Genomic DNA, 19,038 nt, shown 5'->3' on the forward strand with positions numbered 1-19,038 from the left:
TGCAGCGACGTTAGTAGTTTGCCCTAGTCAGGAATGGTGAGTAGATTGAACTCCCTGAGGAGCTGGGTCGAATCTTTCGGGTAGGAGGGCAGGGTTAAAACATATGTTTTTAAGAGAAGATCAATGTAGTATGACAGATTAGAGGCGAGTGAGTTTATGTCTGATATAATGGGGCGTCCTGGTGGGTTATTGATGTCTTTGTGCATTTTGGGCAGGTGATAAAAGAATGGTATTTGTGCTTCTTTGAAGTCCCTCTCTTTTTTATTTAATAATCCCTCTTCACATGCTTTTTTTTTTACCATTGAGTTTAGTTTGATGGAAAATGATGAAAATGATGAACATGGGTCTGTGGGGATTAGTTTGTAATATTCTTGATCAGAGAGGATTCTATTGGCTTCTGAAATGTAGGTGTTCCTATCCTGAATAACTATCCCCCCTTCCCTTGTCGGCTGCCCTTACGACTATATCTCTATTGTTTTCAATATGTTTGAGGGCCTTCCTTTCGGCTTTGGTGAGATTGTCCCTAGAGGTATGCATTTTTTTTTTTATTAGTGTTGGTGGTAGATGTGTTCATTTGGTTAAATTTTCTAAAGTCATTGGACACTAGGGACATGAAGGTCTCCAATTAGTGCCCTCTATTGTATGTTGGATAGAAGAAAGATGTGGGTTTGACTTCTACATGTTGGTATTCTATTGTGCGGTTGTGATGGGGATCCGGTGTGTGGTTTGTATGTTTCTGTAATAAAATGTGTCTCTACTGTGAGTTTCCTGATGAAGCGGTTTAGGTCTAAAAACAGTCTAAAGTCGTCGGGTCCAGAAGTTGGACAAAAGGATAACCCCTTTTGATAGAAGATCAATCTCTTTTTAATTCAGTATGTGTTTTGAGAAGTTAAATAGTTTGGTCGCTTGGTGCTGTACTGTTGGTGTTTGTGATTTTATTTTGTTTTTCCTTGTTCTTATAATGTTTCTCTCCTTTTTTATGTTTATGGGTGTGTCCCCCCCCCCTCTCTTTTACCTCTGCGGTGTCTTTTATTTGGTTTGGAGTCGGTGTGTTTTATTTGAGGGCTCAGGTATTGGCCAATTGAGTTGGCAGGGATGATAGGTAGAATCAGTGTTTCTAATGATTTTAGCGGTGCTATAGGCGTGTGGTCTATTTTATTTTGGGGGTGGGGGGGGCCTAAAAAAGACACTACTGTTAAATGGGAGACTGCTTCTATTAGCTGTATCTAAATTGGATGGATCTAAAATAGATGGGGATGGAGGGTTGGTGGTGACTTCTGATTCTTCATGTAAGGTGAAGAGAGAGTCTTCTAAAAAGGAGCCTGCGTTTGTATTACTTATTTTATTTATTTCTTCTGAATAATTGTATGCAATGGGGGTATACCTCTCTTTGGCATGGTGCTGACATTGATTGTGGTGGGTAAAAATCGGGAATGTATTGCTGCTTGGGTGGAAGTGCATTGGGGGCCCTGATCCATTGGCATATGTTGGATACTGATGTTTGTCATAGGGGAAGTGATGTTTGGATTGCTGGTTGTGTTAGGTGTAGGTGGTCTATTAAACAGAGGTTTTTTTTATCTGATGACTCGCAGTGGGGCCGTATTAGGAGCTTGTTTGTGTGAAGCTACCGTTGAGAAAAGTTATTCTCATGGGACGTATGGGAAGGTATTTGGAGACATGGTTGGACCTATCAGGCGGCGAAGACGTGGATAATGTGGTGTGTGTCGATTTTACTCTTATCGGTGGTGAATCTATGGGCTGGGTTTCCTTCAGATTGGACTGATGGACCCATTTGTGGTCTATATATGTCTCTTGCATATTTTGTGGATTTTTTTTCTATAGTATATTTCCATTTTTAAAAGTCTATTGGTGTTGAATTGTTCCAATTGTATAAGGGTGGCGGTTATTTCAGGCGTTCGTTTGGCACTGATCAGATTTAATTTAGCGATAATTCGCTCGATCATGCCTTTGGAACATGACAACACATAGTTGTCCCAATCCTCTAAAAAAAAAAAAAAAAATGGTCTGTGTGAAAGGAGCATGGAAAGGGCAAAAGCAGCATTTTCGGGATAACATTTTCATTCAAAATACATAGATAAAAAAGTAGCGTCCAAATTTTAATCTTCAAGTTTTAAGAAAAGGTTAGTCATTGTTCTGGTGGTCTCAGGATCTGAGCACTCACTGTTAGTCGTCTCTGGGTTCCTATTTTTAGGTAGGAACCGCATATTTTCTTCCTCGTTATTAAAAATGAAACAAAAAAAAGTAAAAAAATAAGCATTATAATGGACAAGGTCCGGATGAACATAGATCCAGAGACAGACAGATAATATGTGTTGAGTAGCATCTAATTATCCCTCATGATTAGTGTTTTCGATTGACTAATTTAATCTATCCGGGGTTAGGCTATAATCGATTCTCCAAACTAAAGAACAGGGAGGCATACTGGATATACAAATACCATAGCCTAAAATATAAACACATATATATATATATATAATCTCTTTTCATCCAGACCTTGTCCATTATAATGCTTATTTTTTTTAAACTTTTTTTGTTTCATTTTTAACAATGAAGAACGAAATATACGGTTCCTACCTAAAAATAGGGCACTGACAAAAAATAGGCATATGTTCTGATCATAATGTATTTCACTATACATTCATGAAAAAACAAACAATACATAACCCTCTATTCATCATATTTCGTTCCAATCCAACTACCAGGAACTAATATGTTTTTTATTTAAACGAAAAATACATTATACAAAAAAACCTAGCAAAATAGGACATTGCCGATAACCGGCGTTTGTTCTGATCAAAATGTATTTCACTAACAATTTATAAAAAAAACAGGCAACCCATAATAGTCTTAGGATCATATTTCGTTCCAATTCAACTACCAGGAACAAATTGTTTTTTTTTTAAACGAAAAATACATTATTAACTCAGATGAAATCTTTTCTGACAACCGGCAATTTTATCACAATATGCCGACATTGGCAAAATATGGGATATAGCCTATATATTACAACTCAAACACGTACCCAGTGTTGATTCTCCACTATACACATATATATATATATATATATATATATATATACACACACACACACACGAACTATGTCCATCCAATGTTTTTAAATGGGCATGCTATGAACCATCTATCAATACGTTTTGTTCTTAAATCACAAGGCAGTAATTTACAATTGTATATATATATATTTTTTTTTTAAAAGAGTAAACTGTAAACATGACTCAACTGTAAAAAAAAATAAAAAAATATTTAAAGGAATAGTGTCATCACAAATAATTTTTTTATATGTTAAAGATGTTAGTGCTTTAATAAAGACGTTTATATTCATTTGTGTGTTTGTGTTTTACTGTTTCTTATTTTTACACTTTTTCTCCCCTATGGGGGCTGCCATTTTTTGTTCCATTTCTGTGTGTGTCGATTAACGACACACACAGACATGGAATACGGCAGCCACAGTCCCATAGGGACTGTGAACGGCTCCCGTCCCATTGACTGCCGTGTACGGCGTCTGTGTGGGAACTGCGCATGCGCCGCTCCCACACAGTCCTATTCGAAATTGGCGCCGTCCGGCGCCATTTTCCTGTGGACCGGAAGTCGCGGCCGGACAGTAATATTACTACTTCCGGTCGCGGCTTCCGGACTTGTGCACATGGAACAGCGGCAGCAAAGGGAGCGGACGGGCCGGAGGGAGCCGCGGCGGCAGGAGCAGGTAAGAGATTTCAATGTATGTTAGTGTTTGTGTGTGTTTACTACTGTATGTAAACCTACTACACTGTGGGTTACCTCAAAAAATGGCGACACACAGTGTAGGAGGTTAAACCTTTCAAACCCCTCGTTTATCCCGGCACTAGCCAGGATAAAGGAGGGGGGGATGCTGAGAGCTCACTAGAGCGAGGGCTTTTAACCCAATTTTGCAATGCTGCAATTTTGGGAACTAGCTCCATCTAGTGACCAAAAATGGGTAGTATTATAAATTAGAAAAAACTTATAATATTTCCTGACTCGCGAAAAAAAAAAAAAAAATTTGAACAATGTTTAATCACCCACACACTAAATGTTTAATTTTTAAAAAAAAAACATGTTTTTCGGGCAACACCATGCCTTTAACCAATATAACATAGGATGCTTTGTGTGTGTATATATATATATATATTTATATTTTTTTTTTTAATTCTTTTAATTATGAATTTTTAACCTGGTATTAAGTACATAACTGTCTAAATACGGATTTCTGAAAACTATTAATTTTTTACTAAATGTTAACCAGATGTTCCCCCCTCCCCCGTGTTTTTTTCAAAACATGTGGAACCAAGCTTATTTTCCCTGTGTTTTTCAATCATATAACCTGGCACTATACATGTGCAAACATGTATTACAGACCTGGTGAAGGGACCGGTACGGTCCAGAAACGCCTCGTCAATTGAATAAAGAAAATAAGCCTTTAAAATACAACACGATTTGTCGTCATCATCATCATCATCATTTCCTTCTCTGCCTGGCACCGACACCGTAAAAACTGCATTTTTCACCTTTACTCTTCGCACAAATCTGTTCCTGAAAGGAGGATCCATCCTCCCAGGGAACGCAGTGGGTGGCAGCCGGCTTCAAGATATAACCACCAAGATCTCGGAGGAGCGCCGTCACCTACCATTTTCTCCAATTCCCTATATGCACAAAACATAGGAGGCACTGGTGGGATTGGCAACGATGCTGTGACAGAGTTGTCGAGCCTATTCTATGGAAGCTCTTCTGACCTAAGCAGAAGGAGAAATTGAGTGCAAACAGTGTCAAATGAACACCGGGAAGTCCCCAAACCCCGATATGGCAGTAGTGCTGGCAATGCAGGAGACTGGAGGGACCACTGCTGGTGGTTTAGACCATTTTGAAGAGAGATACATTACAATCCACCGGGAGGTATGGAAAACTTTGTTGGGGTGCAACCACTCTTTGGAGACCACCGCCTCAAATTATGAGAGGGAAAAACCTTGTACGACCATTTAAGTAGACGGAAGGAGAACGCTTCTGATAAAAGGGTAGGTTCCGCATCTGTCACATATAAGGTGTTGTGAACTGGCTTAATGAGACTGTCCACAGTAAGATCATTCATCATTCAGCTCAATTTGGAACGTTCCCCTTCTGATAAAGCCTCTCAGGGTGAGGGGGTGGGGAGTTGCAGAATGGACTCCCCAGGTAGGGGGTTAGGGAGAATTTAGTGCAGGCATAATAAATGGTTGCCTGGCAGGGGGAATCTCCTCTTGTATCTGACATTGGAGTAATGAGGTCACAACATACTACCTTTATAAGTAGAAAAAAGAAAGATCATATATTCATATGTAGAGTAATTAAGAATCCAATACACTGAAGAATGTCCTGAAACTGATATATTATTCACTGGCTCATAGATACATGTAAAGTTAAGCGGCTAAAGAGAATTTTTTTTTTAATGTGGCTGGAAGTCCATTAATTTTGCACCGACAAGTGAGTCCACTCAGATGCTGCACAGCAAGTCAATGACCTTTAAAAAAAGGAGTAATGGCTACTCAGCATTTCCTAGGTTCTGCAAGGTTAGTAATCCCTAATGCAGAGGATTCAGGCTCAGAGGCTAAAAGAGGGGACCTGTAGGAAAAAATGGGCCCAAGGGATGATCCTACTTGATTCTAAGCACGGAGATGTTCTAGCCCAACAGCAGTAAAACAGCAACGAGGTTGTGTGTTCCCATGGCTCATCTGCCCAAACTAAGAAAAAACGAAATTAACTCAGTGTCTATAGGTGGGGTATATCTTGTAGGAGCGGTTAGCACTTTTTTTTTCTCTTAATTCTCAGGGTAAGTTGACACGTGCAATTAAAAAATTGACGAATATTTCGTAGCTGTTTTCAAGGGAAAACAGCCGCTGATTTTCAGCCGTTTTTGAAGCAGAAAACCTTGAGGCTTTTGTTTAAGTCGGTTTAGGAGCCGTTTTTCAATTGTCCATATGAAAAACAGCTATAAAAACAGCTCAAAAAATGGCTTGCTCCTTCTTCCGCTGCATTTTTTTTAACCAGCGCCGGAATTAAAAACGCCCCTTCTGAACTAAGCGCCGGTTATCCCATTGGTTTCAAAATACACCTAAAGACACTGCGTGTGAACATACCCTTAGTGTCAAGTCTCCTAGTGGAAACCGCATATACCCACGGTCTGCTTCCCCCAATGATACGAATGAGAAATAGCTTTTCTTTTTTTCTAAATATGTCAAAAACATTGTCCTCATTCAATGAATATAAGTTTTTTAGGTTTGAAGCTCCGTTTGATAAATACAGATTACCAAATCCCCTACTTTCCTTCACACAGCCGTAGAGTTAAATTATACAATTTTAGCTGCCATTTGGTGGAGCTTAAAGGGGTTATCCCATCAAGAACATTTATCACCGATCAACTGGAGCAGGTTATAAATGTATGATTGCTGGGGGCTCCACTGATCACTAGAACGTGCAGCGAGGAGAATTTTGAATGGAGCGGCGGTTGCGCACTCGGGGCCGACAGTCTGTTTCCATTCAAAATCCCTCTCACAGCGATCATGCAGCAAGGAGAAATGGAGGTCCGGATCACTGTTCTAGTGGTGAGCGCCCCAATGGTCATACACTTATCACCTATCCCGTGGATATGTGATAAATGTTCACAGTGGGGAAAACCCCTTTGAGAGCTCACTGAAGACGGCTCTATTATTGAGTTCAATGGGACCTGTGAAAATCGGCCTTCAGTAAGCTCTCAATTGTGTTGTAACAAAAAAAAGAAGAAGTTTTTCATAGTTTGTTTCCAGGTAAGAGAAATACTACTGCTAATCACGTACAGACATAAAAACAGGTTAGCTGGGAACAGTGTAGAAGAACTTCACTAAGCCAGTACAAAACAATTTTTGGTTGTTGCTCTAACCCTCACCGTACACTGGAGAAAGCTGCACACGTGAGGCTAGCTCTCCCTAGCTTTTCCTTTTACTGGCTGTGGTCAGCAAACTTACAAAAAAAAAAAAAAAGGTCTGTAGATTCCCCATCCATTCTATATATTGGGATCCTAAAATTAAGACCTGTTCTATCAGGCATTTGTAGCGTTTTTGTAGATAAAGTGCTGCTGTAAGTTCGATGGAAAATAGGGGGGGGGGGGAGATACAATACCTATTCTCTTTTTCTTCTATGTCAGAAGTACTAGCAAGCCGCCTGGGTATTGTTGGAGCGACATATGCTAGCCTAGTCCCTCTAGCATCTTTCTCCTAAAAACAAAATAAAAACAAAAATTACTACATAGAAGGCTCACAAGTCTTAGTAAGGCCCTGTTTACATCCCGTTATAGCCTTCCGTTGGGAGGAATATGTCGGGCGGACTCCCGAAGTATACCTCCAAGGGTAGGCTGAAACATATCACACTGTATAGTTATCATCTGGGATACGTCGCTTGTAACCCCGAGCAGAGCGCTACCTGAGGCCCTGTGCCTAGGGAATCTCCTGACATCACTGTACATATATGGAAAGGGATATCAGGAGATATAATGCCGGAGTCCCCGGCCAGAGAAACGCAAGTGATCTGGCCGTAGACTCCGATTTGGAGAAGCCCCTGAAGTTCCTTTCTAATTATGGACAGTGATGCCAAGAGCTTTAAAATACCAAATTTCCCAGCGTCGGCAACTTTGTGGCCAGGGATTACACCACTGGAAAAGCCCCTGACGTCGCTGTCCGTACAGGGACGTCAAAAGATTCTCCAGAGCCAAAGTCTGTGGGCAGAACACTTCCGATGCTCTGCTGGGGACTATAGCATTGGGAAGCTCCTGACATCACAGTCCACATATGAACAGTGAGGTCAGGAACTTCCTGACATAGAAGTTTAATGTATATCAAAAATATACTTTTATGGTCTCAGTCTGGCTGATGGAGCCCTACTGACACGTTTAGTGTGTAGGTCAAAGGTTTTTCCACCGCACGCGTTAAACAGGGACAAAATGTGCTGTGAACAGGCCTTTAGATAGTTCTTCACCCACATGGCTGTGTAAAAGATATGTTTGAGAGCCGTATGGTGTGTGCAAAAAAAAAAAAAGTTGTGATCCTGTCTGGAAAAACCAGGGAAACCTTTCCCAAAGAAAATGGTTGGAGAAGTTCATTCCCCTGCTTTTCTCTGGTGTGATTTGAGAGCCACTTTTTGGTACAAAAACGGAGCCACATATTTATCACAAAAATGGGACGGCACAGTGTTTTAAAACTGGATTTTTGTAACTCACTGTAAAATTATTTTCTTATTTCTTTCATTGGTGGACACAGATATTGACCTTGGATACAGCTGCTGCTACTAGGTGGACATCTGGTAAAAAAAAACGTAAGCCCCTGCGATCATTCTTCACCCAACCTACAGACACGGAGTTAATACGTTTGTACATGAAGCAGTAGTAGAAACAGAAAACGAAAAAAGGTTGCAATAAAGGGATCAAACCATGATAGAGGGGAAAAAAATCCCCTTGTGGAGAACAGTCATAACACCTAAAAAAGAAAAAAAATAGGGTGGGTGCGGTGTCCCCCAATGAAGGTGATGAGAAAAGGATTCTACGCGAGACAGAAATCCAGTTCTCTAGTGTCATTGGGGGATACAGATGATAACCTTGAGACATACAAAAGCAGTCCATAAGTAGGAAAAGTAGTGTGAGCCAAGTCCTTGCTCTGTCGCCCGCAAAAAAAACCTTTACAACATAGAAAAAAGACAAGGGAGGAAACAAGGTATGCACTCTATAGAACATAGTAACTAGCAGTGCATCAAAATAGCAGAGTTCTGCTTATAGCAGAGCGTGCAGTACAAAAGCCTTATCGTTTCCAAAAGAATGAAGTAATCTTGGATGCCGTCCTGGAAGATGAAGGTAGTCTAACCGGCGAAAAGATACTGTTTAAGACAGATAGGTCTGAAAAGCTGCAAGCACATCCAGATGGAGTAGATTGTATTCCCTGCAGTGGGATAAAGCAAATTCAGCAAGGCGGCCGGAATTGGACGAAGAACAGCAGGAAGAAACTGGAAACTCAAACATATGTCTGTGATGGCTGTTTCCTCCAACAAGAAGCAGCCTGAGAGAGATCCAGGACTAGGTTGTAGTCCCAAGGTGTTGTGTGTAAACATAGGAGGATCCAGATGGGCGATCCTTTAGAAAAAAAAAAGTCTGAACATCAGGTTAGAAAACTAAGAGCGAAACCCTACTAGAGAAAAGACAAAATCCCAGACAAGGAAGAGGCGGAAGGAGCCACCTTTCTGTATGTGCATAAGAAGACTTCTTGCCATTTTTTTTTGCCCACGGGACATAGATCTTCTGACCTTCAGCATTAAGGATGATCTAGTTGGAGAACCACAAGATCTCTGGGCCATTGTTTGAACAGTCCAGTGGTCAAACTAAACTGGTGAAAGAGTAGGTCGTTCCAGAAAAGCAGATGCCACGGGACATTGGCCAGAAAAAAAAATAATAATTATGAATAGCATGCCTGAAAAGGCAAGTCCGATGTCACCAGGATTGCTGGAATATCCTCTGCCTCGATACGCCTGCAAAAAAAAAAAAGAAACAAAAAAAAAAAAAAGATATATTGCTTGCCGGAGGGGGGGAAAAAATGGATCGCAGATTTTTTTTTATTTTTTTTTTAGGAACGACTAGTGTCTATTGCACCAGCTAGAGGGTCTGCTATTCAGTAGACTACTTCTGGAATGTGGACAGAAGATAAAGCTGAACTGTTGCTCTCAGTCTACAGTAGGATCCTAGCAAATTCTGTAAGGACTGCGAGTCATTTATTAATGGTATAAATTTGCCACCGCAGTGGATTTGACAACCCAAATATTACTGGAAAAGTCCCCTCTAGCCCAGAAGGCCTTTTGGAAGATGACCAGCAAGCGGGGGGGGGGGGGGGGGGGGGGTAGGTGTTGCCCTGGGGACAATGATATACTGGCAGGGAGAGAAGAAAAAAAAAAAAACTGATACAGCGAAACTGGAGATTGATCTGAAAGAGGCTTTGTCAAGACATAAGTGTAAGGAGATCGGCGCTATAATGTAGGTGACAGAAATGCTTTTTATTTAGAAAAACGATCTATTTTAAACCACTTTATGAGCGATTTTTAGCTTTATGCGAATTAATTTCTTAATGCCCAAGTGGGCGTGTTTTTAATTTTGACCAAGTGGGCGTTGTACGGAGCAGTGTATGACGCTGACCGATCAGCGTCATCCACTTCTCTCCATTCATTTACACTGCACTAGCGATATAGCTATATCACTATGTGCAGCCACATACACAAACACTAACATTACTACAGTGTCCGGATAATGAATATACATCACTACCAGCCAGGACGTGATGTTTATTCAGAATCCTGACACGTCTGTAGTGTCTCGCGAGATTACGATGTAACCTGTCATTTCAAACGAGATTACGCTTGCTTTGCTGGAATCTCACAGAAAAGATTCAGAAGTGTCAGGATTCTGAACAAACATCACGTCCAGGCTGGAGGTAATGTATATTAATTATCCGGACACTGCAGTGATGTTTGTGTATGTGGCTGCACATAGCGATATAACTATATCGCTAGTGCAGTGTAAATGAATGGTGAGAAGTGCATGATGCTGATTGGTCACTGATTGGTTTGCGTCATACAATCCTCTGTACAACGCCCACTTGGTCTAAAGTAAAAACACGTCCACTTGGGCATTAAGAAACTCATTAGCATAAAGCTAAAAAAATCGCTCATAAAGTGGTTTAAAATAGATCATTTTTCTAAATAAAAAGCATTACTGTCACCTACATTATAGCGCCGATCTTCTTATATAGGAGACAGGGCACATATAATGTGGTGACAGAGCCTCTTTAACGGCCAGAATCGTCCAAGTAGTAGGGTGAAATACTGGGCAGAAGACCACGGCTGGAAAGATTATTTCACCTAAATCGAGAGAGAGAGAGTAGTTCTCGTGTGACCGATACCCTGCAGGACCAGAGTGCTGCCATGGTCATGGCAAGCACATTCGTAAGGACATGAGGAGCATTCTCCAGGCCTCAGGGAAGCACTGGTAGCTGACAGGCGGGATGAAACCACAAATATGAATAAGCGCTTGGAGGACTTTCCTAGATATCCTCCATGAAAAAAAACTTGACCAAAAAACCACCTCTAGAAGGAAAATGTGGGTTCCTACACAAAACAATCAATGCGCTTAAGATCCAGGATGGTTCTGCCAGAAGCGTTCTTTTTGGGGCCCACAAACAAGATTAAAAGAAGCAATACGAGGGCATGGAGAGAAGCTGTAGACTGTAGCCCGAAGTGCCTTCATTGCAGACCTGTGCGTCTGAATAAAGAGTCCAGAGAATAAAGGAGCCTGCCATGTACCTGAGGAGGTCCGAGTGAGCTTTGACCTATATGCAAGGGAAGGCCCTGAAAAAACAGTTTTTTGAGAATGTAGCAAGAAGCTGCGTTTCCCCATAAAACCAAACATTAGATATCCTGGGTGGCACAGGGCGTCGCAATTACTCTGGCGTGCATGAGAACACTTGCTACCTACCAGGATCCTCAGGTACTGGACCAGGGTGCTCAACAAAGTAGGAGACTTAGACAAGGAATAAATAAATAGATAAAAGATAAAAGGTCCGGTATGGAACCCAGTAAGTGCTGAGCTGTGGGCACTGTGTGAGATTGTTTACGGACGCGTTATCCCAGACAGTAAGCGCAAAGTTGACACTGTCCACACTGAAATTTAGTATTACAATATGAGCAGGCAAATAGATGGCTTCAGCTGTTCCTTGCCTGGGGCTTCGCCTCTGGTTTCTGACATGGTGAAAATACACTATTACGCCTCTCTATACAGAGGGTAATGTAATATAGTAATTATTGCTCAAGGTACATTATCATATAATCTTGCTAATACAGGACAATACTGACCGCTGTACAGTGCATCTATTATTCTCTATAATTATACACAATAAGTGGGTCGGGCATATCTTAAATGTCCTGCGAAGTAGGCAGGACCTCCACAGGTCAACCTGTTCCCATTCTAAAATTTCCTGTCACAAATAGTGACGAGCCATTCATTACCCCGATTCTTTACTTTTTTTTTACTTAATAGTTTAAGTCAAGCGGAAAGAAGCAGTATCCTCTGTGATGGAGCAGGAATACCGGACTCCGGAGCTGGTGCTGACAGTTGTGGTATGGGAGTGGGGGCTCCAAATAGGAACGAGTATGAGCTGGTGTAGAGGATGGCAGATAGAAAGTAGTTTTAGAAACGGGGGGTGGGGGGGGGGGCAGCCCATGAGTTGGCACACGGAGGTTGGGAGGAGGGTTACATATACTGACTTAGGTAACTCCCTTATTCTGAAGTGACCCCAAAATGTCTCCCCCCTACGGACACTACAGTAAAACTAATTAGCTCAATGTCTGCAGAAAGGGTATAGCATGATCAGAGTAGGTAACACTTTTACTTAGTATCCTTCTCCTAGTGGCAACAGGCACACCCAAGGTCATCCTCTGTCTCCCCTAATGACACGGAGGAAAAATACAATTTAATACACACAAGAGGTAAAACAACATCTGAATAAGACACTTTCTTCAGATACAAAGAGAACCTTTCACCTCCCCATACATGTGCAGCATGTAATGGGCAGTGCTGTACAAACTCTAGGGCACTTTACATTTTATTCCTATCTTCCTCCGTTATTTAGATATCGGTGCAGTTATATTTGGCACCCGATATTTAAATAACCCCCTGAACGGTCAATAGGGCGTGTAATTGGCAAGGGGGCGTGTTACTATGGCTGTGACACTGTCCAATCAGCTACGGACTGTCACAGTAAGAGCTGGAGAGCTTGTGCGCGCAGCTCCGCCGCCACCACAGAACAGAAAAGGAGAAGTATGTGAATTCTTTTGTTCCATGGCGGCGGGAGTATCTTTAGCAGCAGCATCGGAGCTGTGCGTGCATGCACTCTCACTTCAGCTCTCGGCAGACAAGGACAAGACTGATCTCTCGCGAGAGCACAGTCTTATTCAGCTGGTCTGCCAAGAGCTAGAGAGCCTGCGCGCGCATGCTCACACAGCTTCGAGCTGGGCGTGCACACACGCTCTCCTCTCTCCAGCTCTTGCTGCGAATTCAGAAATCCGATTACAGTTGCCTGTAGAAGTCTATGGAAAGGGGAGGGGGAAGAGGAGAGGAGCAGCAGAGAGAGAGAGGAGAAAGGACAGACATCCTGCAGTTGCTCATAGTAAGTCCCTGTTGATAGTTTTTTTTTTTTACACCTTTTTTGATGCGGAAACCGCGTCGGAAAATGGGCCAAAAACGCCTCCCAATGATTTCAATGGGAGGCAGAGGCGTTTTTTTTCCCGCGAGATGTAAACCAGTCTCTCGGGGAAAAGAAGTGACATGCCCTATCTTCAGGCGTTTAGGTCTCTGACCTCCCATTGACATCAGGGGGCGGCAGAGAAAGCGTTTTTCACTGCGTATTTGCCCGCAGCGCTCAATGGCCGGTCAAAAAACTCGCCAAACGGCGTGCAGGCAGATCAAAATCTGCCTAAAATTCCAGACGGAATTTGTGAACAGTGCCTATGTTTTCCCACCCCAGTGCTGGATTCTAAGCTACGCCGTTCATTACTGCTGTAAAATCTCATTCATATACAATAAAGAGGAGAATCCTGTTCTCCTGTGTATGGCAGACATGCTTGAAGTTAGGGTTCACCCACTGACTCACAGTAAACCGATTGAGAGAGAGATCATGCATATAGGAGGGAAAAAAAAGCCATCAAAGTCATAGAATGGCCGGAAATAGTGTTATTCTTCATGTACACACAACTGCTTATTCTGAAAAGCCGTAGGTACAAAAAAGGCCTTGTCATTAAAGGATTAGCGAGAAAACTGTTTTTCCATGTGAATGATGACCTCTCACCTCAATTAGGTCTGATGCTACTATTGTTTCTTAATTATTAGGCCGAATGCACTTGAGCCATTGCACATGAACAATCTAAGAAAGTATTAACTGACAACAGAAACTATTCATAGCCCTTTAGATCAACTACAGGAAGCAGCAGAACTCAGATATTTCCAACCAGCGAGTCAATATATGCCCTTCCCTGCAGGGGGCTAGAGTTTGTACACTGCCTGTGAGATGCCGGCTGCTGCAAGTGCAGTCTGGAGCATTTTTTGTGCCTTCGGACTGCAGTAATTCCTCTCCAGCGTCAAATTTACTATTTGAGCCTACAGAAGCTGGATTGTTCAGAGGTTGCATGGGAGAAAAAAACACTGCTAGAACATGGGTAAGGTCAGGGGGTATCATTTTGTGTCTGCTGTAGTTTCACTTTAAGTCACGTCAGTAACTAGCATTATTAAGGTCGGAGATGACAACCCTACTTTGGATCTTAGTGAACATTACCTTCTCTTTATTGTCTAGGGTAGAGGAAAGTCTAGGGCTTGAAGCGGAACGCATAACCCCAGTGAAGTCCCTCTCTTTTTGACCTTCTTTGGATGCAGTAATCTCAGATAATGCACCATAACTTCCGGTCTTGCGCAGTCCTAGACGCCATGAGGCTGGAGACTCATCCTTCCTTTCTTCTTCCTTAGTAGAGATTTTGGTTGCTGGAGTAGGGAACTGTAATTGTAAACATTAATGCCACCATTAATTTTATTTGTCCGTCTGTTTAGAAAAAATCCCAACACCATAGTAATCATTCATGAAATTTGCAGAGGCTTTTGATCAAGTTATCTAGGTTGAGCCTTAATGAGAGAGGGATTTTACGTCATAGTCACGGATGGACTTTTGATTAAATAACCCAAGTGTGAATCTCAATGGGGTTAAAACATCACTTAAAAACACACAGGAAAACTGGTTAATAGCAATATAAATGAAAAATGCCCGCTGTTTAAACCAAATAGATTCACTTTGAATGTTAGACAAGTCATTCAACACAGCATATAACGCAGATCCAGGATTAACATTTGTAAGTTCAAGACCATGCACAGTGATGTCAATCTGATTAAAATACAGCCTGTAACCACAGCGGAATGTGCACACTATTTCCTCACCATAGATTTGTCACCTTTACTTGGCACAAGGACAATGCCAGTTTTGCGCAAGCCCTGTCTCCATGAATTAGGTTTTGCAGAGTCCACCACTGGCATGAAAGGTGCAATGAAATCATACTGAACCCAAGATGGGCAAGATAGAATGAGAAGGAAAGCATAGCATGAGAAAATAAATGAACTATTTTAAATCTTTCCGACTTCTATAGGTACTGAAGTCGATTTCCACGGCATTGTCGATTTTAAAGGTATTAACAGAGTAATAAAGAAATGAGGTGTGTAGTTAGGTCCACAATCAAGCCAGAACTTTTCACGATTCAAAAGAGAGTCTTACTTCAACAAAAGGCCAACCAAAATATTTTAATCCAGCATTAAGTTTTTAAGTTCAGTAGCTTCTTGTCTGACACGCTGAAGACCTAACTAGTGAAAGTTACTGGCCATTTCCATAGTAATGACAACTTCAAGTCAACAGAATATACAATGCAATCGGTAAGTCTTCAGAACCTTTCAATTTTTTCACATTTTATGTGGAGGCCTTGTGCTAAAATAACAAAAAAATATTCACATTTTCCCCCATCATTCTGCACTCAATACCCCATAATGACATAGTGAAAACAGAATGTTAGTAATCTCTGCTAATTTATTGAAAAGGAAAAACTAAAATATTGCATTGACATAAGTCTTCAGACCCTTTACTCAGTACTTAGTTGAAGCACCTTTGGCAGTGATAACAGCCTCCAGTCTTCTTGGGTATGATGCCACAAGGTCTGCACACCTGGATTTGGGTCTTATTGGAAGATGAACCTTCGGCCCAGTCTGAGGTCCAGAGAACTCTGGATCAGGTTTTAAATTAAGAATATCTCTGTACTGTGCTCCATTCATCTTTCCCTCAACCCTGACCAGTCTCCCTGTTCCAGTCGCTGAAAAACACCCCCACAGCATGATGCTGCCACCACCATGCTAAATGGTCATAGCAAAGGGTCTGAATACTTAGGCCCACGCAAAATTTCAGTCTTTCATTTTTAATAAATTTGCAATTACTATTAAAAATCTGTTTTCACTTTGTCATTATGGGGTATTGAGTGCAGAATAATGGGGGAAGAGTAGACTTTTTTTGTTTTAGCACAAGGCCTCAACATAACAAAATGTGGAAAAAAGTGAAAGGGTCTGAAGACTTTCCGAATGCACTACAGGAGAAAATTTGCCCCCCACAATTTGAGCTTTGCAGAATCATGAACAGACTTGCGATTTCCCAGTCTTATGTTTAGACTGATTTCACAAGATTTAGATTTACTTTTGCCGAATCAAAGGAGCAACTAGTAAAATTAGGCAAAATTATCAAACATGTAAAACAATGGATTCATCTCTTATTATTCTATAAAAGTCACAAATGCTGGAGATGTGACCCGAGTGCACTGCATAAGTATGGTACAAGAAAGAAAAACAATACGCTTTCAGGAGACTGAAAAGCTAAAGCCCTGCTTTGGGGGTAAAAATTGTGATCAAAAAGTTATAAAAAACATCTTAAGAAAAAAATGCCTTTAAATGCAGTAGTAAAAACAAAACTATAATCTTTCTATATTCTAGAGGGATTTAACATAAAAAATAAATAGTTTTCTTCAAACTATTTTGCATGGCCAAGATATTCCAATTTTGATATTAAATTCTGTGACTGAAGAAAATGTTAAACTGCAGCACTATGAGGGGACAACATTTCATGGATGAAATATATGATATGTGAAGGTTGAAACGTAACCAAAAGAAAATAAGAGCCAGAATGTGGTAACAGTAAGACACTGGTTATAGGGATGAACGTCACTGACATGAATGCAATAGTGGATTCCATTTTCTCTACGCTATTGTAGTGCAAGGACTTGCGACTCAACTGCCTGCCATGAAGAAATGATGTGGCTTCCCTAACCAAGGCAAATCAAAGCTCATACTGCTACATGCAGTCACAACATGCACGGCAACTAACTACAGCTCAACATTCACATGCTGTGGAAAAACATCAAAGTGTTTGTTGCCTGGGATATTCCGTGTTACAAAAAAAATAAAAATAAATGGTTTTCTTTTTGCCTAAAAGGTGTCTATACACATCAGATCGCTATTGGCCGAACACTAATTTGGCCAAGACTTATTTCTCCTGAAGCCACCATTAACATGCAAGCTTGGCCGATAGTGCACGTTTGGTATCTGCGGCTTCCCCTCTCCCCTGAAAACCAGACTTCCTGCACCGGCTTACCTCCCACGGGAAAGAAGGATCGGGAATGTTGAAATCCATAATACCCGCCGATCCTTCTTTCCCTCAACAGCATCTGTTGGGCCTGACTCATCTAATGTGTATGGATACATTAACAAACAAAATACTAATCTTGAACTTGACTTTTACAAAGGGTTTGGATAGGCTTGCATCAGTGAGATAAGAGGTCAGGGTTTTGCACATCAGCTGTCAAGTGATTTCATTTCTAGATCCGAACTACCGCTACTTCCCGTGTCAAGAAAATATATGAGAAAGGTGCCCTGCTGTGACCGATTCTTTTATTGCTACCAATTTATTAAACTCTGTAACAGGTTTGCCATCTAAGTAGTACTCGTGTGCCATTTACATAGATGACAAAAGGGATATAAAAATGGGCACGGCAGAAAACAGGCATACTAAAAACCAGCATATACTTGTAAAAAGACACTTTACCTTCTTTATTGGTGATGTTGGTGTGACTGGCCCAGATGGTACAGTTGAGGCAGGGAGTGTTACATTGGGCATTTGAGATCTGTTGTTCGTACTATTAGCAGATAGTTTGGTTTTATCTACAGGTAAAAGAAGCAGAAAAACTTCAATATTTACAAGCCAATGTGAATAGGAAGTACAGCACATTCAATACACCAACACTTACTATACTGTGTTTTATAGAAGTATTCCCACCCAAATGCATCCCTTAAATCTGCAAAACGTCCTATAGCAGAAACTACACTGGATTGGACATCCAAAATTATCCAGTATTAAAAGTGTCAGACTAGGACAACTATAGAAAAAGCCATGGCTTGAGAAAGGTTCCTGTTGAACCGAAACGTTGCTGTATTGAGGTGAATAAAATCCACTTTTGCTTTCATCTACTCTGAAGTCCTGGTGCCGTTGCTGTGGTCTATGCTTTTCTCTATTGGATGTTGGGGAATTGATTCACCCCCAGGCAACGAGCACATAGCACATGGCCTGATTTTCTGGAGACTATTGGAGTGCTGTGTTCATCTACTATTGGACTGTATGTATATATATATATATATATATATATATATATATATATATATAAAAAAGTTGCTTTTCCTGAATTGTGGCAACGGTGGCATCCTATTTTTAGAGTATATTTACACACACATATATAGAGGTGCAATTTAAAACCGCTTAAAAAATTCATCTAAATAAACTGAATTCATTTTTACAATGTTTTTCAATACGGTTGCATTATTAACCACATCAAAATACAAAAAAGTGTTACAAATATCGTAAAAACCCATATAATAAAGTCAACACTTTAACACCTTATATTATCCCTATAAATATATATGTAGCTACTACCATGTAAATACTGAATAACATATTAGCACACCATAAGACCGTACAAAAGATTTTTATTTTATTTAATCACAAATAGTAAAAGCAATGGCCATCATGACCTAAAATGACAACAAGTTTAAAACATGTTGTTTTAAACTTGTTGTAATTTTAGGCCATTGCTTTTACTATTTGTGATTAAATAAAATAAAAATCTTTTGTACGGTCTTATGGTGTGCTAATATGTTATTCAGTATTTACATGGTAGTAGTGTGTCAGTGATTACAGCCGTGGACAGCCATGGGCATTTTCTGCCCGTGCTCCCATGTAAAAATTATAGGAGCACGGTCCGTAAAAAGCCAAAAAATAGGACTGGTCTTTTGCAGAGCCTTTCTATGGCACGGACACCTTTCCGTACATATAT

General features: G+C 40.8%; 1 protein-coding gene and 1 non-coding gene across 4 annotated transcripts in view; both read right to left on the minus strand.

Moving 5' to 3' along the window:
* PPP1R12A (protein phosphatase 1 regulatory subunit 12A) overlaps positions 1–19,038 on the minus strand; it is a 163,435-nt gene that overhangs the window by 68,128 nt on the left and 76,269 nt on the right. For all 3 annotated transcript variants that reach the window (XM_075857006.1, XM_075857003.1, XM_075857004.1), the window contains exons 9-11: positions 17,757–17,872; positions 14,415–14,630; positions 7,183–7,277 (exon numbers count right to left, since the gene is read on the minus strand). In XM_075857006.1, coding sequence (XP_075713121.1) covers positions 7,183–7,277; positions 14,415–14,630; positions 17,757–17,872 — 427 coding nt within the window. The remainder of the gene's footprint in view (positions 1–7,182; positions 7,278–14,414; positions 14,631–17,756; positions 17,873–19,038) is intronic.
* LOC142751169 (U12 minor spliceosomal RNA) lies at positions 11,986–12,134 on the minus strand. The gene has a single exon (XR_012882724.1). It is a non-coding gene; the product is annotated as a U12 minor spliceosomal RNA (small nuclear RNA).

Source organism: Rhinoderma darwinii, chromosome 3 (assembly GCF_050947455.1).
Source record: "Rhinoderma darwinii isolate aRhiDar2 chromosome 3, aRhiDar2.hap1, whole genome shotgun sequence".
Classification (NCBI taxonomy): Eukaryota; Metazoa; Chordata; class Amphibia; order Anura; family Rhinodermatidae; genus Rhinoderma; species Rhinoderma darwinii.